At 41.0% G+C, this 24,223-nt stretch overlaps 1 protein-coding gene across 2 annotated transcripts in view; it reads left to right on the forward strand.

The window, feature by feature from the left end:
• Nucleotides 1-24,223, forward strand: part of DNAJC16 (DnaJ heat shock protein family (Hsp40) member C16) — a 37,264-nt gene that overhangs the window by 4,552 nt on the left and 8,489 nt on the right. For both annotated transcript variants that reach the window (XM_060014839.1, XM_060014843.1), the window contains exons 3-8: nucleotides 2,164-2,230; nucleotides 3,250-3,583; nucleotides 12,639-12,823; nucleotides 14,613-14,717; nucleotides 15,418-15,576; nucleotides 23,072-23,202. In XM_060014839.1, the coding sequence (XP_059870822.1) occupies nucleotides 2,164-2,230; nucleotides 3,250-3,583; nucleotides 12,639-12,823; nucleotides 14,613-14,717; nucleotides 15,418-15,576; nucleotides 23,072-23,202 (981 nt within the window). The remainder of the gene's footprint in view (nucleotides 1-2,163; nucleotides 2,231-3,249; nucleotides 3,584-12,638; nucleotides 12,824-14,612; nucleotides 14,718-15,417; nucleotides 15,577-23,071; nucleotides 23,203-24,223) is intronic.

Raw genomic sequence — 24,223 nt, forward strand, 5'->3', positions numbered from 1 at the left:
TTTCACCACTTAATAGTATTTCTTACATTGCTCAAGAGCTTTCCCTTTGCTTGGTGAAACCTCTGGTGGGTTTTTTTTTTTTTTTTTGAGAGTTTTATTTGGCAAGAATTTTTAGGGCTTCAAGCCCGAGAGGCAGCATCTCAAGTAATCCTGAGAGAACTGCTCCGAGGAGGCGATGGGGGGAGCTAGGATATATAGAGGTTTTGCAACAAAGGGCAGGTAGTCCAGAAACCATATTAAATTACTTTTTATCTCAGAAAAACTGTTTCTCTCCCAATAATTAAGTTTTATTATCGGTACTTTTCTTTTGTCATCTACACCGGCAGAATAACTCCTCCCACCCCAGGAAAAAGGCATCATAAAATTTGATTTGAAGCAAATGGGTATAATGTAGTCATTCACCCCAACAGTAATTGATTGGTCTGATACTTTCCTATATTACTTTTTCTACCTTTGTTTTTTTTCCCTTAAAGGTAGCGTTAGACAGCCCGTAGATACCAAGTACAGTATTTTCTTCACTTTGAAATTTAAAGGGTGTGTATAATATTGTAGTCTGTGAAATGTTTCATGTACACTGAAAATAGCATTAGATGGTACTTTCCTAGAGCTGAATTTATCCTTTTCTAAATGTTTTCAACTTTGTGGTATCTTCCTGTAATAAGGAAAATATTCCTTATAAGCTAAAACCGTCTTATGGTATCCTCCTTGTTCTTGGGCCTTGGATTCCTCTGTTTCAGGATCTGTGGTTTTAACCCAGGTCTCAATAGTCTGTCTTTGGTTCAGTCTCCTTAAAAGCTCCTTCCTACCCCTTCCCTTCTTCCCCTACAGAGTTCTGTATGTTAAATCTTCATTTGTGCAATTGCATAATTTTTATCTTCTCAACCTTTGGCCTAAGTTGGAACATTGAAAGCACTTTTTTTTTTTTCCAGTCATCCAGAAACATACTTTGGAACCACCATCTTGTTTCCTTAAGTCATTATTTTCATTGACATCTAGCTGAGATTTTTTCCCTACTAATATTCGTAACAGGATTAAATATTTAAGGGAGGAATGATGTCTAAATTCAACAGCCAATAATTTGAAGGTTTTTTATTTTTAGAGAAGCCAGAATATTGGTGTAATTCATTCAAACATGTTCCTGCTAGAATAAGTTGGTCAAGTTGTAAATTTTTTTTATTCCGATATACTTGGTGCTGTTTTTAGTAGTCATTTGCTTCCCAGTGGATTGTTTCTTTCCAGAACCTTTGCTAGAGGAAATGTACTAGAAGTTAGCAGGAGTGATTACAAAAAAATAAGCTCTGTAATAGAATCTCTTAATAAAATGAACATTGAAAAATCAGTTGGTATAAAACACTGATTTAGATCTTAAGCGGTTCTAAGGAAATAAAACCCAGCCCCTACTTTCCAAAACTTTAGAATCCCCAAAGCTGAAATTGGTACCAGTACAAGAAGATTACAGAATAATATATGGCAGCAAGATGGATACAGTTAATTGCCAACTGTGTATAATAGCAAATATTAGTTCCAATATTAGTTGAAATCACTTTGTACAAACTAGATTTTTCTCACATTTTAAAACATGTGGCCTTGTAATTATTATCCATTTGTAAGTAGGCAATCAGGCAGGTGGGATAACCAGGGGAATAGTGAAAACTAAAATGTTCTAATTTGAACATCAGCAGCAAGATACCATTTGGAACATGGTTGTTACTAAACAAATTCATGGAATATCCTAAAAACTGTTTGCTTTGTCTACCTGAGTTGTCAGAAGAAATACCTACATTGATACCATTCTAACATTGGGATGAAATGCTGCCATCCTGGGAAAAGAAGTTGGTTCTTACGGATAAGTGACTTGACCCTTGAGCTCCAGCAGTGTTTGGGAGCAGTGTAAAGACAGATATACATCCCACCCTTACTCATTGAGAGCCTGGAGCGCTATCTGGTGCATTGAACATGTGCCCAGCTGAAGCGCTTTGGGAAGAAATTGCTTGTTCACAGTTTATTTACTGTAGTCACGTGAAGCAACTAATTGCTTCTCCCATTTTGAAGAAACTGTCCTAACAGAATGCCCTTCCCTTTGCCTCTGTGTGTACGAAGATGTCAATTGACCATGTAGAGAACAGTAAATCCGTCCTCACTGCCTGCCCCTTTGTGTTTCAGGCATCCTGACAAAAACAAAGATCCTGGAGCAGAAGACAAGTTCATTCAGATTAGCAAAGCTTACGAGGTATCGTGGCAAACTTTGTGATGTATCTTTTAGCTCTTATAAAATATATCTTAGGTGATCAGTTTGGTAAAGTCCTCTCGGAGAGGGCATGTTCCCCATGCCCTTGACCCCGTTTCTAGGTGATGGTAGAGACAACATATTTGGCCACAGCCAATATGTTGAAACTAGTACCTGAACACTCAGCTCTTAGGAAAACTGGCCTATTTTAAAGGCTTTAAATGGAATTTTAGAGTCACCCTGAACGTATGTCTCTATTTCCTTATGTTACATGCTCACTTTGGCAGCACATATACTAGAAACTTATATTAAAGAATCACAGAACAATTTGCCTATATTTATTAAAGTGAATTAAGGTTACAAATACATTTAAACACAACGTTTTTAACAGTTTTCCAACGTATCAGGTTAAGTAAGTTGGTCTGGAATATGCAAGAAAGATAAGTCCATGGCTTCCTGATTTGTGTAGGGTAATGTTCTTCCACAGACAGTGCTTGGCTTATAGAATGATGCTTCATCCTAAAACAGGTTCTTGAATTTTAGACGTCAAAGTTACTTCTAAGTAAGACAGAGTCAGCTAACATACAGTCACAGAATTCAATCCTGTGGCTACTTTTTGGTGTTCTCAGCTTTCCATACCTTCGTTTGAATGACTCCAACCTAGATGGTATGACTGAGTCAACGTTCTCGAGGTTGAGCCCTAGCGATCAAAGTTATATTAAGTTTTCTTTGCTTTATTGACGTGTTTAGTAGTGTGATAGCTGAGAATCTTTAAAGCCAAGATGATCATGAGTAGCTACACAACTGAAGTATTTTGTTTCTGAAATACTTAATTTTTCTGTTAAGAGAAGCGTTTCATGGTATATTGAGTGATTGTGTTTAAAACATCTAATTGTGTTGTATCTTTACATTTATTTCTTTCCTATGTCTTCCAAGCTGCTTACAGGAAAGTCCTTTAGATGATCTCTTTTTTTTTTCTTCGTTTCCCGGATTTCTTATTTTTTTTTCCCCTTTCTTTATAGATTCTTTCCAATGAAGAAAAGAGATCACATTATGACCACTATGGAGATGCCGGGGAGAACCAGGGCCACCAGAAGCCGCAGCGAGAGTATCGCTTCCGCCATTTCCATGAGAATTTTTATTTTGATGAACCATTTTTTCACTTCCCTTTTAATTCTGAACGGCGAGACTCAATTGATGAAAAGTATTTATTGCACTTTTCACATTATGTGAACGAAGTGGTTCCAGATAGCTTCAAGAAACCCTACCTCATTAAGATCACCTCAGATTGGTGCTTTAGCTGTATCCATATTGAGCCTGTTTGGAAGGAAGTAGTGCAAGAACTGGAAGGGTTGGGTAAGATCATTTTATTCCTTGGAAGATGTTGGTATAGGAGAAGGTGACTTTTACATCTCTTGAATTTTATGGGATATTTGGGAGAAGGAACAGTTACTGTGACTTCTCTTCACAAATTCATGGTGACTGGTGTTTTCCTGGGGACACATTTTCAGAGAGGGGAAATGTGTAAGCCACTTTCATCAAGTTAACGTTACTAACTGGAAGCTTTATCTATATAGTCTGCTAACATCTAGTTGAGGGCCTAATATAGAGGAAAAACTTAAAAATTATTGGTTGAACAAAGCAGCCCTCGAGCACCAGTTTTAATGCTGGTAGGATCTGCAGGTTATCCTTATGGTGTTTGTGATTTCACTCTGTGTATTAATTTGCTAGGGCAGCCATAACAAAATACCACAGACAGGGAGGCTTAAACAGCAGAAATTTATCTTCTCATAGTTCTCAAGGTTAGAAGTCCAAGATCAAGGTGTTGACAGGTTTGGTTTCTTGTGAAGCTTCTCTCCTTGGCTTGCAGATGGCCACCTTCTCCCTGTGTGTTCACATGGTCTTCTCTATGCATGTGTCTGGCTCTGGTGTATCACACTCTTTCTGTGACCCCAACAACCCCATTTTAACTTAATTACCTCTTTAAAGGCCCTATCTCCAAATATAATCACACTCTGAAGTACTGGGGATTGGAGCTTCAACCTATGCCTTTGGGGGGCATACAACTCAGCCTATAACCCATAGTATGCTAATGGTTATAGGTTACCACTCTCAATCACAGATTAGCCTTTCCTTTGTTCATAGGCACCACTTAGCGCCAGGAAAATTTTACTGATCCAGGAAGGATATTTATTTTAATAACTCCTAAAAGTTGGAATTACTGAATTAATTGTGTGTGTGTGTATATGTATGTGTTTTATAGGCATTAGCAGACCTATTGAGTAACTAAAAAGGGACAAACTCAACCATAGGGGCTGAGGGGCCTGGATTTCTCTGGAGAGCGTGCACCCCTGAAAGCCATCAGTTCATTTATTCTAAAGCAGAAATTTCAACCTGTTGTCCAGAGGCACTCAGGTACTCAGATTTGCCAGAATGCTTTCCTAAGATGTAATCAAGTTCTTGGAAGACAAGGGAGTAAGTTTAGCACATTGTCTCACGTGTGGCAGGCGGTCAGCAGATGCTTTCTGTGGCGTCTGATGAACGAATGAGAGGCCGAGGTCAGGCGGAAGCCACCGGGTTCATCACACACAGCACAGCTGCACTTTGTGCCATGCCAGGTGGTGTGCTGAAAATCATTTAACCTCTTCAGTCTAGGAGCTGACATTAAAACCCCATAGCAGGGCTTCCCTGGTGGCGCAGTGGTTGAGAGTCCGCCTGCCGATGCAGGGGACACAGGTTCATGCCCCGGTCCGGGAAGATCCCACATGCTACGGAGCGGCTGGGCCTGTGAGCCATGGCCGCTGAGCCTGCGCGTCCGGAGCCTGTGCTCCGCAACGGGAGAGGCCACAACGATGAGAGGCCTGCATACCGCCAAAAAAAGAAAAAGAAAAAAAAAAACCGCATAGCAGAACGTAAACATTGACCCAGTGCATAATTTAGAATGGTAATGCATTTACACCAAGGTCAAATCAGAGCCAACAGGCAAACATACATGACATGAGGCAACATAGCACAGTGGTCAGCTGTTATGAACACATGCCTTGGAGTCATATAGACCAGTTTTCAGATCTCAGCTGTATCATTTACTACTTTGTGTCCTTGGACAAATTACTTAGCCTAAGCTTCTTCAGCTCTAAAATGGGGTTATGATGTCAAACCAACAGGATTGTTATGAATATTAAATGAGAAAAAAATGTGTTTTAAGTGCCTGATATATATGAAGTACTTAATAAATGAACCTTAGAGAATTTCTGGTTAACGGGGTTTTCTGGTTTACCAAACTAAAATTTTTTGAAAGCACCTATTTTGTAAATTCCTTTTAAAAATCTTTCTCAAATGTTAGTTTTCTTCAGCTCATAGACTGTCAAGCACTGACCTTTGCCTTATTTTTAGCTAAAGATGATTAGATGATTAGAAGCTGGCTGGACAGGAAATGGAGGAGTAACATTCAGGCAAGAGGGAACAGTGCAGGCAGGGCAACAAAGAGCATCCTCAGAAGAGCCAGCAGCAAGGTGTGACTTGAGTGCAGGTGAGAGTGGAGGAAGCAGGAAGAGCATGCTGGGAGCCAGGTGGTAAGAATCCTTGAAGTCCAGGCTAAGGAAGCTGGACTTTATTGTATAGTACGTAGTAAAGCCAAGAGTGATCTAATCAGGTCTGTGCTTTAGAAAGCTAACTGTTCAAGCTGCATGAAGGACAAATTAAAGAAGGTGAGAATAGAGGCAGGGAGGTTACCAGTCCTGGCAAGACAGCAACCATCGGCCTGAGCTTGGGCAGTAGGAGCAGAGAGGGGCCAAGTGTCCGATATTTCAGGGGTAGGATCACGAAGGGGCCTGGCACCTGAGGACCATTTAAATGTGAGAAATGAGGAAAAGAGAGGGAGTCAAGATTGACGCTGCATTCTGACTTGAGCAACTGGATGGGCAGGAAATACAGAGAAGAGTTGAATTGGGGAGAAGTGATTCTAAATAATGACTGTGGTTTGGACATTACCAAGTGCAATGACATGACAATAATAATATAAGCATAATAATAATAGCATATTTATTGACAGGTTACCGTATGCCAAGCACTAATGTGAGTATCAACTCAAACAACTCCTTGAGGCAGCTGCTGTTGTCATCCCGCTTTTATAGAGACTTGGCTCATATTGGTACCTTGTCCAAGGTCCCACAGTTGGTATTTGGCAGAGCTGAGATTCAAACCCAGGGAGTCTGGCTCTATAATCCACGTGGAGAACACGATGCCCTGCTTCCTTTCAGGGTCCTTAAATCTGTGATGATTGAAGGTCTTGCCATCCTTTGGGGTTGCTGTGCTGTATAATCCTAATAAGTCAGGACTCAAAATGACAAGGATGGAAGAAGATGGATTTAGATCCACAGAAGCAATGTTTATAGGAATTTAGTCTGTTCCCCCACCTCACCCCCCAAGTCTCCTCGAAAGCAGGTTTTGACTAAATGTATTAAATTAGTTTGGTTTTCCTCTTTGGAACATTCGGATTTGTTGAAGATTCCTGACAGTCAGGTTCCACTTGGAATGTTAGATGACATTGAGATGAGATATCCATGTATCCATGGCCAGTGTCCATGGCCGCTCCCTGTCCGAGCAAGGCAGCATTATCCTTTAAGAGAGTTACTGCAGAAAATGTTTCTATTCTGAGTCGACAGAAAGAGCGGACAATCTTAAAGATTAGCTGGGTGGTCTGGGGAAGCCTGGACATTATCTCAGAATAACATAAAATGCTGAATTGCAGTAAATGAAGGAAATGGAACAGTTCCACCCAGAGAAGAAATGTTGTAGCTATTTAGATGGAATCTACGGTCATGCAGTTTGGTAATAACTAGTGTGCAGAAGCATCCAGCATTTATAGACAACCATGCAGTGGAGGAGGGTCCAGAAATAGTCAGCACTGCCCCTGACCTTGAGGAACTTACTGTTAATTGAAGAGAAAATAGGTACCTGGAAAATTCACACCAACCTCACATTCGCAAGTACAGAATAATATAGTACTACAGGAATAAGTAGAAGATGGTAAGGAATTCATTGCATGTTCTTATTTAAAACTTTTTTCTTGGGAGTTCCCTGGCAGTCCAGTGGTTAGGACTCAGTGCTTTCACTCCCATGGCCTGGGTTCAATCTCTGGTCCGGGAACTAAGATCCCGCAAGCTGTGTGGCATGGCCAGGAAAAAAAAGAACTTTTTTCTTAATGGACCAAGTACCATATTAAACACTAAAGTAAATATTATAACTTTTTTTTTAGCATTTTACTTATTTTTCATTGTCTTAAATGCTTTGTATAGATTGTCTTTATCCCCAAAGTAACCCAATGAGGGAGAGACTATTATTATCCCTATTTTACAGTTGAGGAAACTGAGGCCCAGGAAGGTTAAGGAACAACTGAGGTCACACTGTTGATAAGCAGCAGTGTTGGGGTATGGACCCAGAAGTCTAACTCCAGAGTTCAGTCTTAACCACTGTGCTGCACTGCTCAGAAATAAGTAAAACCTGGTCCTCGCACCCAGGAAACTCAACTAAGAGACACACCTGAATCATCACGGTGCCCTCAGTGCTCGCTGGGAGCTGCAGACAGTTACCAGGGCGTCAAGGAGGTTCCGTGTCTTGAAATCAGATATCATTTTAGGGAAACCCAATTTGGATGATCATGTAGTGTTTATCCACCATGACTTCTTATTTTAAAAGAAAGAATAATTCCTCTCTTTCAAGGGATTATTCCTAAAAATAGCTAAGTGTGTAACAACTTCACACTGTGTAGGAAAACGGTCTGCCTAGATACTAGTTATTTTTTTTTCCTCCTGAAGCTCTGTGTTCTTGATATTGTGTTCTTTCACATCATTTTGCACCTTAGTAGTTTGTTTATTAACAGGTTTGTATTTAGCCAGATTTGACAGTGCCATGTTCTTTGAGTTGGCTCTGTACCATCCCTTAAGGCATATGGAAAAGTTGAAAGAAAGATGAATATGTGTATGCGACAGAGGGGAAAATGAAAGAATTTCCCTAAAAGACATGATACACGTTTAGGATTGCATAATGAAAGCAAATATAATTTGACACCTCAAAAGAGAGGTCTTTAGTACTTTACAGAAAGAACACCCTCTTACAAACTCAAAAAGAAGAGAAAGTATTTGTATTTTTAATTCCCCGGGATCTGCAAATTAGCCCGAAACATTGATCCATAGAAAAATCAAATGTTTCTGAAAACGGTAACACACTTTGCCTTTCTTTTAAATTTGCTGCTCAAGTTCTTGTGGATTCTGGTGTGTCCTTGTTATCCAGCCAGGTTATGCTGAATCAGGATAAGAATAGGAGAACTGTACTTGCTGAACTCGCTTTATGAACCTGGAACTTTGGAGTGTAGAGAGTTTCAAGGCAGAGGAGGAGACGATAGAAATTGTGTTGTCCACTGTAACTCAGAGACCCTAAGTCACCACCAGTCATAGTGGTCATTTCCCAGCCTGAGTCTTAGGGAGAAAACAGTGCTGTCGACTTTTCTGACTCTTCCTTCCCAGCTTGGATGGAGGGAGAGGAAGGGATTAGTTAGGTCTGGACTTTAAGGAATTTCGGTATTCTTATTATAATCTTAAGTATCTTTTCAAGAGGAAGAATACCACAAATTTAAACACCAAATATGTATCATTCTTTATGCTATTCTAATTCGTGTGATAGTCAGTCTATAGGAAAGAAGTAACATTCCTTCAGAGTTTAGAAATCGGTATAATATTAAGAATCGAAGTCCTTTGTAGAAATGATCCAAGGAATAGCCTTTTATAGACTGAGAAATGCTTACGTTTGATGAAGGTGATGTAGGTAATTCCAAGGACTCAATGGTAATTTTAAGTAAAATAAATGAAACCAATCACTTGTATTCTGTTTTAACTAGAAAAAAGCTATATTGATTGGAGCATAGGAAAGGTGGGGGGAGGATGACATAAAGAGTGAGAGTGTAACATTGTTTATCCCACTCCACACAAGGAAGGGAGAGAGACTCATGGAGGTTAAAATTCCACTCACATAAGAGACAAGTCTCTAGATCAGACTTCACACGGTCTGGATGAAATAATACTTAATAATAAGAGTTGTAATTAATTAGGCACCCACTATATTCCAGGCTCTGGGCTAGGCTCATTTTTATATTATGTCATTTAGTCCTCACAACAATTTATCTCCATTTTACAAATAAGGAAGCTGAGGTTAAATGACTTGCCTAAGGTTGCACAGCTAATGGGTAGCAGAGCTGGAATTTGAATCTGGATCTGACTTTGAATACTTTATTCATTTACTTGTTTTTAAAAAACTGAGTGCCAGGAACTATTCTAGATATTAAGGATACAGCAGTAAACAAAATAGCCCCAAACCCCTACATTCATAGAGCTTCTATATTCTAGTGAAGAGAGACAAACAAACAAAATATACAGCCCGCCAGATGGTGGTAGAGTGTGATAAAAAAGACCAGGTGCTAGGGAATGCCGGGGTGAGAGGCTTCAGTTCTAAATCAGGCAGATGAGGAAGGGCTCCCTGAGCAGGTGGCCCATAGGGGGCGAGAGAACGAGCTTCCGGAATATCAGGGAAGAGGGGGGGGGAACAGCAAGCGCAAAAGATCTCTTCAGTTTCCTTTGCTCTCCCAAGACTCCTGCATCCCTTGTCCTGATTCTGGGCCCACCAGCCACCATTCTAATTACTGATTCTAGTCCCAAAGTCTGGTAGACGGCACCGCTGAATGATGCAGTTACTGGGAAGGCATATTCCCCAGGATCAGTTAAATACGGTGGCTTCTGGCCTATGTAGTCATTGATGGTGGGTCCGTCTCTAAGAAATTGATCCCTCCAGCGTTCAGAGCCGAGGGTGGAAGAGGGTACTGGAGACAGGAAGGAGCCAGGCTTTGCAGTCGGCTGGGCCTGGGTTCAAATCTTGGTCCTACTGCACACTAACTGGGATGCCGGCTAGGTTGGCTCAGCCTCTCCAAGCACCAGCTTCCTCATCCATGAAGATGACAATACTTAACCACTCGGGGTTTGTGGGTGTGAAAAGTGATAACAGATATAAAGCTGTAGGCATGCTGCCTGTCTTAGAAAGGGCTCAAGACACGTTGATTCCCCCCTTGGACCTTTGCTGTGTGGCCACTTGACCTTGCTAGGTGACATCTCTTCTCGCTTTACATGAGACTGGGTCTCTCAGGTATGTGCCTGCTATGTTCTCGTTCTTTCTCCTGCTCACACAATCTTAGGTGCACTTTCATTTGCTGACATTGTTCAGTGGTTATTTTTAATACCTCTAGTGTGATAGAATAGTGTACTAGACTTGACTCTAGAACATCGAGTTGGGATTCTTTTTCTGCAATTTTATCACCTCTGCAAACTGGGATAAGTCAGTTCACCTCTCCGAGTCTCTTTATCTGTAAAATGAGGGGAATGGACTATGTGATGTCTGAGGTGCCTCCTTTCCTGCCCTTGAGATACTCACAGTCAGGTGGCCAGCAGATAGATTTGTTTAGCCTACTCAGCAATTTTAAAGTATTAAGTTTGCAGTCGCTGCCGTTTACTCAGCGATTCCATTTGGGGGATTTTTCAATTAAGTTATCACACAAGTACACAAAGATGTGTGTACAGAGATGTACAAGGATGTCTATCGAAACATGCCTTATAATAGTGAAAGCCAGAAGCCATTTCAATGTGCAACAATAAAGAATGGGTTAAATAGATTGATGGTCCAGTTTCAGTGATGAGCTCCTACTGTGTGCCAAGCTCTGTTCTGGTGCTTGGAGTACATCAGAGAACTAAACAAAGACCCCTGCCTTCAAACGGCTTACATTCTAACAGGGGAAGACAGACAATAAAAAAATCCACAGAATGAGGAACTTGGGCGGTGTGTTAGAAGATGGTAAGTGCTATGGAAAAGGGAAAGTGAGGGACTTGAAGGGGATCCTGAGTGTGGGGAGGGCAGTTTTAAATACAGGAGTCGGGTCGTCCTCATTGAGAAGGACCTGCGGTTGGTGAAGGAGCCAGCTACACAGATGTCAGGAGGTGCACCAGCCAGCACCGAGGCCCAAAGGCAGGAAGGAACGTGCCAGTGTGTTTAAAGAACAGGGATGCTGGGGGCTAGAGCAAGTGAGCCTGAGGAATGGGAGAGGAAGGGGGCCAGGGGCCAAATCCCAGAGGTCTTGTCAGCCTTTGTGAAGATTGCGGTTTTATTCTGAGTTGAAAGGGGAGGCTTTGCCAGATTTGGGCAGAGGAGCGACATGGTCCGTTATTTATGTTTTAGAAGGAACAGTCTGGCTACCGTGTTGAGGACAGACAGTAGGGGGACAAGGAGAAACACGACACCATTGAGGAGGTTATTGCAGCAACTCAGGGGAGAGAGATGAAGATGCATAAGAGACGGGGTACAATGGAAGTGGAGAAAAACAGTCGGATTCCTGCTGTATTTTGAAGACAGGACCAACAGGACTTGCTGATGGATCGGATGGAGGGTGTGAGAGACGAGAGGGGTCAAAGATCACCCTTAAGACTTTCGTCCTGAGTAACGGGAAGGAGGGAGCCGCCGTCAATGGAAATGGTGAAAGCCAGGGTAGAACAGGTTTGAGGAGGAGATCAGGAGTTTGTTTTTGAAAACTTTATACTTAGAGGTCTGTTAGACACCCAAGAGAAAAAGCATATTTACTGTCTATTAACATTTACTGTATCTCCAATGTTTAGCAGAGGAGCTAGCCCTCCAAATACAGTGGTTGAATGAAAGACAAGAAAAGTTATTCAAATACTAAGTGAAATAAGTGTCAGATGATCCCGTTTTATTTTATTTATACCTGTGTGTATACATACACACACACACATATTTGCGTAAGAAAAGGCACAGATAGATACCAAAATGTTAACAATAGTTATGTGGGATATGACCAAGTAATTTTAACCTAATCTCTTTCTCTTTCTGAGAATCTGTACAAAATCTCTATAAAATAGTTTATGTAAAAGGGAGACATGCTCTGAAAGGTGAGAAGATTATGATTCCAGCCCATCGTTAGATTCTAGGTTTTTTCAACCATTGCAGAGTTGATGAACCCTTGAATTGCTTACAGGTGGTGTTCTTTATGAATAGGAACACTGTGGACAGATTGTTCTTTTCTTTTGAAGTATTTCTTCATGATCTACTCCCAAAATTAGAAACCATGGACTGAAAGATAGAAAGATTTGTGGCCCTTCTTAAACATTGCTAGATGGCTATGCAGAAAAACTGAACCAATTTAGCATTCCAGCAGTGATAGAATGCTAGACAGTCTATCAGGAAAGATATCCCCTCCTACTAAGTCGGGATTTCATTTTCACACCAGAAAATTACTTAGCAGCATTTCTTCACCTGCCATGAGGGCATAAAAGTCTTCATGGAGGTCTTCCATATTTTTCAGGCGTAGGAATCGGCGTGGTCCACGCTGGCTACGAGAGACGCCTGGCCCATCACCTGGGAGCACACAGCACACCGGCTATCCTAGGAATCATAAATGGGAAAATCTCCTTCTTCCATAATGCAGTTGTCCGTGAGAACCTGCGACAGTTTGTAGAGAGTCTTCTTCCAGGGAACTTGGTGGAGAAAGTAAGTACCTGGCTGAGAAGTAGTTCAAGAGGCTCCTGGGACTGCTGGCTGCCCTGAACTCTACCTGTGGTCATCCTCAGACCTGAGTTTCATTTGGGGCAGGGCAAGACACATATTAATTAATTAATTACTCTAACTAAATCATTTAAATGAAGTCTGCCAGAGACTGAAAATTGAAACCGATGACGTAGAGAGACTGAAAGAACCATCCTTGTCAAAACCGCTGGGAAGACTTACACTGTCATAGGAATCTGAGCCTAAAATGAGAGTGCCTCTTCTTTTCTCAACAAAAAATTAGATCACAACATGGGATGAAGGAGGTCTTTCCAACTCATGCATGTGTTCGTTTAAAGATACTTTTCTTATGAGAGTATTCAAATTAAGTTATATTTGGTTATATATTTAACGATCATATCTATTGAAAACACCAGATTCCATGAAATCATATTATTTTTGGAACTTTCAAAACATATAGCCATGCAACAGTGTGAATAAACTTCACAAACAAAAGATTGAGCTAGAGAAACCAGGCACAGAAATTCCCACAAACTATAAACTATGATTTTTATATTTAAGAAGCATTTTTCCCTCAGTATCTGAGGTTAGAGATCACAGGAACTAGAAGATTCTTATGTTGCTTTAAATGAAAATGATTCATTCTTTTAATAATACCAAGGAGAGTGAACATACAGATACTTCCATCCTATTTCTACACAGCCTGTCCCACCAGGATCATTACCCACAGAAGAAATATTTGTTGGAGTTACCTTGAAATTGTCAGAGAGCATTGTAGCCTCCTAAAATGATGATAGGTTGTCCTGACAGGTCCTCAAACCTTTTTAAAATGCCTGTTGTATGTCAGACATTATGATAAGTGCTGAGGACACTTTCCAAGGAGCTCGCAGTCTAGTAGGTGATTGTTTCCATCCTATATGTAGCGTGCCCATCCTAGAGATTTGAGAAAGGCTTCCTGGCAGAAATGACCCCTGTACTGAGTTTGCCAGGTGAGGAGAGAGAAGAAGGGAATGAGTTCCAGGCATACAGAGGTAGCCTGCTTTGTATGAAGTAGTCATTAGTGAGTGGGAGAAGACAGGATTAAAGGGGTTAATGGCAATCTCACTGTGAGGGTCTCCTTTAAGGAACTTGGACTTGGCCTGCAGGTGATGGAGCCATTGAAAGGGGCTGAGCAGTGGGGTGAAATGATGAGATTGCGGTGTTATATAGATCATTCTGGAAGCAAAGTGGAAAGATAAACTTTTTTGAACTACTATGAACATTTACTAGATAGAAATTTAATTCAAGTTTTTAATTTGTTTTCTTGGGATTATTTTAAGGCATAAACAGGGAAACACAGAAGTAGCAATTCAGATGGCAGTGAATGAACTTATGTAATGTATAGGTGGGGTGGGCCCACTTATTTTTATTCAAGCCGTTTTAAAAGAGCAGTTGTTGCATTATCTTCTAATAGATTAACAAGTGCAGAGTCTATAACTGAGCAAGAACCAACTTTGAAAGCTCATTTTTTTTATAGTATGGTCAGTACTTGTTTCAGAAAAGATTATGATTTCAGTCTGTAAGGGTTGGATCACATGAAAATATGAAATCAATATCTCTGTTCTTTTAATGAATTTTAGTCACATAAAGGCAAAAAATTAGTTGTCTGCATTTTTTATTTTTTACAAAACAATCTTTTGCACATATTTGATTTTGTTTAATTATCTCCTGACTGGATTATAATGCAGTTGTTAAGAATTAAATGTTGAAACTAACATCCTTTATTCAATTTAAGGTTACAAGTAAAAATTATGTCAGATTCCTCTCTGGCTGGCAGCAAGAGAATAAACCGCATGTCCTTCTGTTTGACCAAATGCCCGTTGTACCACTGCTCTACAAGGTACTTTAGGTGCTGGGTAATGTTTTCTCTTATTTTGGTGATTTTCTTTTCTGTGAGTAATAGCTCATCCCAAGAGAAATGCTTGAAGACCAGAAATTTGCTTTAACCACCATACATTGAGGACCTACTGATGCTATTACTGTGCTAGTACTTTCCACACACATAATAGCATTTAATCTTCAGAAGAACCCAGTGATACAGATTATTATCCCTACTTTTACTGAAGCTTAGAGTGGTTGTGTAACCTGCCCAAGGTCTCCCATGTTGAATATCGATTCCCTTGTAGCCTGTCTGATTCCGAACCTGCCCTCTGAATATATACTATACTTCTGTCTAGCACACCTCTGGTTATCACTGTGACATGAGATGGGAGAGGAAAGTGCTAAACCGTTGGCATGGTCACTGCCATCTTACCTAATTAGGGTACAGTTAACTCCTCAAACCTCCCACCCAGTACAGATCTCAGTAAGATGAATATCTTGCTCTGTCTGAAAAAAAGAATTAGTTGTTGTTTAGCTTTGTTGGTACAGTTTTTGTTCATGGAGCACCATAGCATTCCTACCAGGGAACGAGGGTGTAGCAGCCTGAGTGGGGCTGTATAAGCTAGCGTTCATCTGCACCCACTGATGAGAACAAGTCACACTTAATGTAGATGCTGTGCTATCAATTTCATTTCTTCCTCTCTGTTATGCCCTAACAGCTGACTGCTTTCGCGTATAAAGATTATTTGTCATTTGGATACGTGTACGTCGGTTTGAGAGGGGCGGAAGAGATGACGAGGCAATACAACGTCAACGTCTATACCCCCACCATCCTGATCTTTAAAGAACACATACACAAGCCTGCAGATGTTATCCAGGTATGTGAGTGTCACCTTGTTTCAAGATGGCCCTCCCATTTTATCTCAAGATGTCATATAAATAAACAGCAAAATCGAGCACAGCAGGAGAGGAGAAGAAACTAGTTTTAATCTCTTCCTTTAGGGACTTCCCTGACGGTCCAGTGGTTAAGACTCCGCACTTCCACTGCAGGGGTGCGGATTTGATCCCTGGTCAGGAACTAAGATCCCACATGCCTCGCTGCACAGCCAAAAAATTAATTAATTAATTAATTAACTAAATAACATCACTGGAAAAAAAGAAAAAAACCCATAAACTAAGTTAAAGAACATACGCTGAATATTTATCTGATCTTAAGATAGGGAAGGGCTAAAAACATTGGGGAAAATCTTGTTGGAAAATCTTAATAACTTGATTATAAGTTTTAAATTTTTATATAAATGCTTAAGAATTTTTGATTAAACAATAAGGGAAGTAATTACAACCAATATAAAAGGGATCATTATCTTTAATTTCTAATGAGCTTCTTCTAATCAAGGAAATCAACCCAAAACTTCTTGAGAATGACCACTTAATGAGTACAGAGTTTTAGGGTGATGAAAATGTTTTGGAACTAGATAGAGATGAGGGCTGCACAACACTGAATGTACTAAGTGCCACTGAATTGTACAGTAAAATGGTTAATTTCATGTTATGTGAATTTTACCTCAATTTTTAAAAAAATTTTTAAAACTTCCCCCCAAAATGAAGTGAACAAAATCCTGAGAAGAGATTCAAGTGACTAATAAACACCTTTAAAAAAATAAATCTCACTAATAATCAGAGAAAAGCAAAATAAACATTTTCTTCTCTCATCAAATTGTTAAAGATTTTTGAAGGAAAAATCCTCAGTAGAGTTGAGACTACAGAGAAACAGGGACTTGTCTTTCTTGCCTTGCTGGAAGAAGCCTCAAAAGTTTTCCGAAAAGCGATTGGGTGATGAAACATCAACTGCCTAGCAGAAGAGCACTCCTGAGTACCTGCTGTGTGCCAAACACCGCTTTCTGTGCTGAGGGTGCAGCCCTGGACAAGACTGACAGAATTCCCCGTCCTGTGTTCTAGTGGGGACGACAGACAATCAGCATAACATACTCTGTCGTGGTATTTATATAGTGATACGTGCCACGGAGAAAAATAAAACAGGGAAGAGGGTATTATGGGAGAGGGTTCACATTTTTAAGGTGGAGCAGCCAGGAAGGGCCTCATTAAGGTGACACGAGGAAAGACCTGAGGGTGGTGAGATTACCTTTTAGGGCTCTATCCTAAAGGAATAGGAACGCGGGCAAAGAAGTACATACAGAGATGTTAAGTATCATTCATAATACCAAAAATGAGGTGGAAATATAAACATCCAACGGCAGGATAATTATTGGTACATCCCAGAGACTATTATATAGCCATTTAAAATGGCAACTCGAGAATACTTAATGATGGGTATAATTTTCCTAACATGATGTTACAGAGAAAGCAGGATGCAGAATTGTATATGCAGTTTATTCACTGACCTCAATTTTGTAAAGTGAGTGCATGTGTGCATGTGTACACACAGGAAAAAACTAGAAATAAATACATCAAAACATTAATGGTTATCTTTTGATGGCGGAATTAGGTATTATTTCAATATTTAGGTTTTCAAAAATCCCTATAATGGACATGTATTTTTTAATATTTTTAATGTTATTTTTTTTTAAATGGTCAAGAACCCTTTGATACTTTCTCTTATAGGAGGCTAGAACGAGAAGAAGGAGAAATTCTCTAAAATCCTTTATTCAGTACATTCACTGCCTGCCTGCTGAACACTAAATACAGAACAGCTCCGACATCCAGTTTAGTCTTCATCCTCCTTTGACTCACAGTCAGGAGAGGAAAAAGACCGTCCACTGTAGTAGGTGTCTCACTAAGATGGAGGGTTCCTCCGGGGTGCCCTGTGGATGTAGAAGGGGTCCTGAGACTATGGGACTAGGGTGTTGTGTGTGACAGAACCAGATGGGGAAAGTGGATAGTAAGGAAGGGAGAGCAGGTTTAAGAAGAAGGTAATGAGTTCAGTTGTGGACATAAGAATTAGAACTGCCTTCAGGAAACCCAAGGGGAGATGCCCATCAGGCAGGGCTCTAGATCCAAGGAAGGGCGGAGGGGCTGGAATAGAGATTTGTGAATCGTCAGTGACTGGTTAGAGGGTGAAATCTTTAGTGTGGGGAGATCTCGCAGGCATCGTATGTAAAGTAAGGAGAAAAGGCAGCCAAGGACAAAACTCTGGACAATCACCAGCAAATAAAAAGAGGGGAGGGCTTCCCTGATGGCGCAGGGGTTGAGAGTCCGCCTGCCGATGCAGGGGGCACGGGTTCGTGCCCCAGTCCGGGAAGATCCCACATGCCACGGGGCGGCTGGGCCCGTGAGCCATGGCCGCTGAGCCTGCGCGTCCGGAGCCTGTGCTCCGTAGCGGGAGAGGCTGCAACAGTGAGAGGCCCGCGGACTGCAAAAAAAAAAAAAAAAAAAAAAAGAAGGGATGCCTGATGGCGACTAAGAAGGAGCCAAGAGAGGGTCAGGAAGCAAACAAATGCCAGTTGTGGAAGAGAGGAAAGGTCATCTCAATCCAAGATTAATCTGTAAGATTTCCTAAATTGCTTTTTAGTGATAGCTTGTACTCTTGGGAATTGTTATTTATTTATTCCCTGGGGAAAATCGTTAATCAGATACATTAACAAAATTGCTGGTACAATGGATGCTTTACCAGTTTGCTCTTTATGAATGTAAAACTGCATTCTTAACATAAACTGAGTCCTCCCAATGGCAAGGGGCTTAGCAAACACTAGTAGCACTAGTGGTTTCTCTTAGCTCTAGTTAACTTGTTTTCATCTGCTGTACAGTGGCTATGGCCACATGATAATGGGTTTATTCATTCTTCTGTTGATGGACATTTCGGGGCTTTAGGACCAGTGATGCTGTGGACATCCCATGTATCCCGGTGTACCCAATCACAAGTTTCTACAGGACGGCAGTTTTAAAAATGTGGTTCACAGACCCCTGGGGGCGGGGGGCGGGGGTCCAAAAGACCCTTTAAGAGAGTCTGTGAGATCAAAGCTGTCTTCACAGGAACCACTAAGACATAATTTGTCTTTTCTCTGTGTTGACGCTTGCACCGATGGTGCAAAAGCAATGGTGGGTAAACTTTCCAGTGCATAACCACCAAGTGCACACACCAAGGCCCGGGCACCAGGCTGCCGGTGGCCGTGTGTTCTTCACGCCTAAGCACTCACCGTAACAACACAGAGGGTCAACTCCCATTTCACTGAATAGCCTTGATGAAGCAGTAAGAAGTATGAATTTTATTAATAGGTAAATTGACACTCAAGTCCACGTCTTTCTGGTATCTTTAATGTTCTCTGTGACAAAATAGGAAGTGTGCAGAAAGCTCTGCTGCAGGCCAAGTTGAGAGGGTGTCCTGGGGACAAATGTCTGTGTGGTTGCCTAACTCAGGAGTTTTGAACTGGCAACTTTTCTTTTTTTTTTTTTTTTTTTTTTTTTTGATGGAACATCATTTTTTACTTGAAAGAATAATTGACGGACAACTATGGTTACTCAGAGTTAGGGCAGACATTTTCTTTAAAATGAATGAAGTGAGCCTGGCACTTTAAGGGAAACAACTCACAGCATCTGTTGCTGACGATAGAATCCAGGCTTCCAAGGAAATTTTAATTTTGAAAAATTTGTATCAGCCATCGTGACCTTGATAGCTTCTCAAACTTGCTTACGAGATTGGTTCATCGATGTGATGCATTTTTCATATGAATAAGAAAATTTGTCAGCATCTGGGAGATCAGTGAACCAGTATTTTTCGAATGACCATGCATGAGCAAAAGATCCATTCTAAGTGCACAGCGATCAGTGAATTTTACCTTCTTTATTTTTGATCAGTGAATTTTAATTTAACAGAGTACTAAAAGTTCATGGATGGGAATTCCCCCGCGGTCCAGTGGTTAGGACTCTGTGCTTCCACTGCAGGGGCACAGGTTCGATCCCTGGTTGGGGAACTAAGATCCCCCATGCAGTGCAGCCAAAAAAAAACAAAAAAAGTTCATTGAATCCACATAGCAACTAACTTTTAAGAAACTACCATTTGTCCAGTTTCGGTGTAGTGGCAAAGAAGGATATCCACAGTTATCTGAAAAGCTATTAAAATAAACCTCCCTTTTCTAACCATATATCTGTGTGAGGCTGGGTTTTCAACCAAAACAATATGTGACCCCCGATTGTATATAGAAGCAGATATGAGAATCCACCTATCTCTCCTATGAAACCAGACATTAAAAAGATTTGTAAAAATGTAAAGCAGTGTTAATCTTCTCACTAAACATTTTTTGGTTTTGGAAATTATTTTTTTTAATGTTTAAAAAAAGTTATTTATGTTAACATATATGGCTTTATTTTTTTTAATGATTAAATATATATATATATCTTTAACTTTACTAGCTAATGTGTTTTCCTAAGTACATTTCCACCAATCACGTGTGAGTGTTCCATTGCTCCATATCCTTGCCAACACTAGACCAATTTAATTTTTCTGATATGAATGGTGTTGATTTTTATCAGATACTTTTTACACATCCATTATGATTATCCAGAGTTTTCTTCTTTCATGTTCTGTAATGTGCTAAATCATATTAATCATTTTCTAGTGTTAAACCTAACTTGCATTCATGAGATAAATCCAACAGGATCATTATTTATATTTTGCTTTCAGTATATTGCTGTATTCAGTTTGCTAACATTTTGTTTAGGACTTTCACATTTATGTTCAGAAATGAGATTGACTTCTAACTTCTCTTTCTCAAGATGCCCATGTGAGGATTTGAATCATGAAACGAGATGGGGTGTGTTCTCCCTTTTTCTCTTCTCGGGAAGACTTTGTATAAGATTAGATTGTCCTCCTTGAAAATTGGGTCAAAACCACCTACGTAAAGCCATCTCAGCCTGAGTTTGTGTTCAAGGAGAGATTTTTGACTACTGACTCATCTTCTTTAATGGTTATAGAACTAGTTAACTCTTCTCTTTTTCAGATGTTGTTTTATTTTTCTAGCAATTTTTCTGTTTCATCTAAATTTTCAAATTTAAATGTATATGTGTATATATATATATATGTATGTATACGTATATATTTTTAGTTTCTACAACATAGGGAGTGATTCCTCCTCGTCATCCTTTTTTTTTTTTAATATTTATTTTTTTGGTTGCTCCAGGTCTTAGTTGCAGCAGGCTCCTTAGTTGCAGCTCCAGAGCTCCTTAGTTGTGGCTCCCCAGCTTCTTAGTTGCAGCACTCAGGCTCCTTAGTTGTGGCATGTGAACTCTTAGTTTCGGCACGCATGTGGGATCTAGTTCCCTGACTAGGGATCGAACCCTCATTGGGAGCATGGAGTCTTATCCACTGTGCCAGCAAGCAGGTCCCTTTTTTTCTTTTTTTAATATTTATTTATTTGGCTGTGCCCGGTCTTAGTTGCGGCACTTGGGATCTTCGTTGCCACGTGCAGGATCTTCCTTGTGGCGTGCAGGATCTTTAGTAGCGGCATGCAAGCTCTTAGTTGTGGCATGTGGGATCTAGTTCCCTGACCAGGGATCAAACTGGGTCCCCCTGCATTGGGAGCGCAGAGCCTTAGCCACTGGACCACCAGAGAAGTCCCTCGTCATCCTTGATAATGGTTATTTGTGCCTTCTCTCTTATTTTCATGATTGGTTTTACCAGAGGTTTGTCAATTTTATTAGCTCTTCCAAAGAACCAATTTTGTTTTTGTTAATTCTTCTTCTTATATATTTATTTTGTTTTATTGATTTCTATATTCATCTTTACTATTTCCTTTTCTCTACGGTTTGTTTTTGTTTGTTTGTTTGTTTTTGCGGTACGCTGGCCTCCCACTGCCGTGGCCCCTCCCGTTGCGGAGCACAGGCTCCGGACGCGCAGCCTCAGCGGCCATGGCTCACGGGCCCAGCCGCTCCGCAGCATGTGGGATCTTCCCGGACCGGGGCACGAACCCACATCCCCTGCACCGGCAGGTGGACTCTCAACCACTGCGCCACCAGGGAAGCCCACTACGGTTGTATTTTTGTTGTAACTTCTTGATATGGATGTCTAGTTCATTAATTTCTTTTCTATTATATTCATTTTAACATTACTCTCCAAGTACTACTGATACTTTATCTGAGTCCCAAAGTTTTGATAAATAGTATTTTCATTAATCACTTCAAATTCAAAATATTTTCTTATATCTGATATGCTTTCTTCTTAGGTCAATAAGTTATTCAGAGTTTCTTAATTTCTAAACAAAAAGGGATTTTCTGGTTTCTATCTTATATTGATTTCTTGTTTAATTGTGGTCAGAGAAGCTACCATATATAAAATTTCAGTCCTTTGAAATATATGAAAGTCAGTAATAACAAAGTGGTCATATTACAGTTTTGTTGTCCGCCTTTTATACTCAGTAACATTGTTACTTTGGAGTTTTGTGGGGGGTTTTGTTTCTTTCTTTTTGTTTTTTTGGCCACATGCAGCAAGGCATGCGGGACCTTGGTTCCCCAGGGATTGAACCCGTGCCCCCTGCAGTGGAAGCACAGAGTCTTAACCATCAGACTGCCAGGAAGTCCCAGGGAGTTTATTTTCAATTGTTCAGTTTCCTATAAATCTTGAAGTAAATTTGCCTAAAAATTCCAAATTATTGACTTTTTAAATCTGCTACCGTACAACAGTATATAAAAGTTGTCCAGTGAAAAGAGCACTTGATTTTTCCTTTGACCTGAGATAGCTACGTCATTGCTCTCAGCCCTGCTTTTTTTTTTCTTTTCTTTTTTTTTGTCTGCGTTGGATCTTTGTTGCCGCCTGCAGGCTTTCTGTAGTTGTGGCGAGAGGGGCCTACTCTTCGTTGCGGTGCGCAGACTTCTCATTGCAGTGGCTTCTCTTGTTGCAGAGCATGGGCTCTAAGCACGTGGGCTTCAGTAGTTGTGGCACGCAGGCTCAGTAGTTGTGGCTCATGGGCTCTAGAGTGCATGCTCAGTAGTTGTGACGCACGGGCTTAGTTGCTCTGCGGCATGTGGGATCTTCCCGGACCAGAGCTAGAACCTGGTCCCCTGCATTGGCAGACGGATTCTTAACCACTGCGCCACCAGGGAAGTCCCAGCCCTGCGTTTTTTAAAAAGATCACCACATGTTTATCTGCTCAAATGAGTCTGACGTAAGTGGTTTTATTACTTTAGCCAGGATCAGGCACTTGTTTTTTTTGGTTTTTTATTTTTTGGCCGCGCTGCACGGCATACGGGATCTCAGTTCCCTGACCAGAGATCGAACCTGTGCCCCCCACATTGGGAACACGGAGTCTTAGCCACTGGACCGCCAGGGAATTCCCTCAGCTACATGTTTATTAAGCTGTAAGTAAAGCCCATTTTCAGTGAGAAAACTGAATCGGAATCCACTGTCTCTTGGTTTTTCTCCAGGCCCGAGGTATGAAGAAACAGGTCATTGATGACTTTATCACCCAAAACAAGTATCTGTTGGCAGCCAGGCTCACCAGCCAGAAGTTGTTCCATGAACTCTGCCCCGTGAAACGGTCTCACCGACAGAGGAAGTAAGGACTGAAGGCTTTGCCCCTGCTCATCAGTGCAGCAGAGGGGCATGTTGCATTTTACTACAAGGCAGTTAAACGTCGACCCTGAGACAATCAGAATTTATTCTTCATGTAACAGATATTGATGAACAACTATGACAGCGAGGGGTATAACAGTCCAGGGCACCTTAGGACCAAATAATTGGGTGTGCCAGAGAAGATCCCCCTAAGAGGTAACACTTTAGCTGAGCCCTGAAGGATGAGGAGATTTTGCCGGGCGTCAAGGAGAGCCTGGGTCACTGTAGAGCAGCATGGAGTAGGAGAGAGTTACTGTTCCTACCAGAGTATTCCACACAGGGTGAGCCTCTGGGGGTCTTGGAGAGGAGCCAGGTTAATGACTAAACAGTAGAGAAGTGAGAGTACTGAGGAAATGGTAAAATAATTAAATGGGAATAGTAAGGCTGAGGCATACTTATTCATACAGAGTGTCTAAAGTCTGGAAATACAGGGAAAATACTTATTATACCTCTTTCAGATTAATGCATCAGTGCCTTTAAATTTAGGGCTGTTTCATCTGTGAAAGCTGTCTGGATATGAGTGAAAGCGGTCTGGATATGAAAGGGAAACATTTTGATCACGTTATGTGAAAATACAACTAAAATATTGTTTAAAATAGGAAAACTTCCCTGTGTTTCCAGGCTTTTCAGTTTCCTTTATAGACTAAGAGAAGAAAGACTTTAATTAACCGTAAGGCAGGTGATCCTGGGCTTTAAGGATTGGTATTTATACCGCCTTCAGAAAGTATCCCCGGTCCACGCACTCCTCCCTTTGTTAGCACCGCCACCCTCGCCAGGTCACTGTCACCTCTCATCGAGGCCACCGTGTTAGCCTCCTAACCTCCTCTGCCTCCGCTCCACTCTCCCACCCTCAGCCAGTTCATGTCAGCCAGCGATCCTCCTAGCACTGTGAATTGGCTCGAGTGCCCCAGTCTCAGGGTCTTTGCACTTGCGCTGCTCTCTGCCTGGAGTGCTCAGACCCCACT

This window comes from Delphinus delphis, chromosome 1, assembly GCF_949987515.2.
Source record: "Delphinus delphis chromosome 1, mDelDel1.2, whole genome shotgun sequence".
NCBI lineage: Eukaryota > Metazoa > Chordata > Mammalia > Artiodactyla > Delphinidae > Delphinus > Delphinus delphis.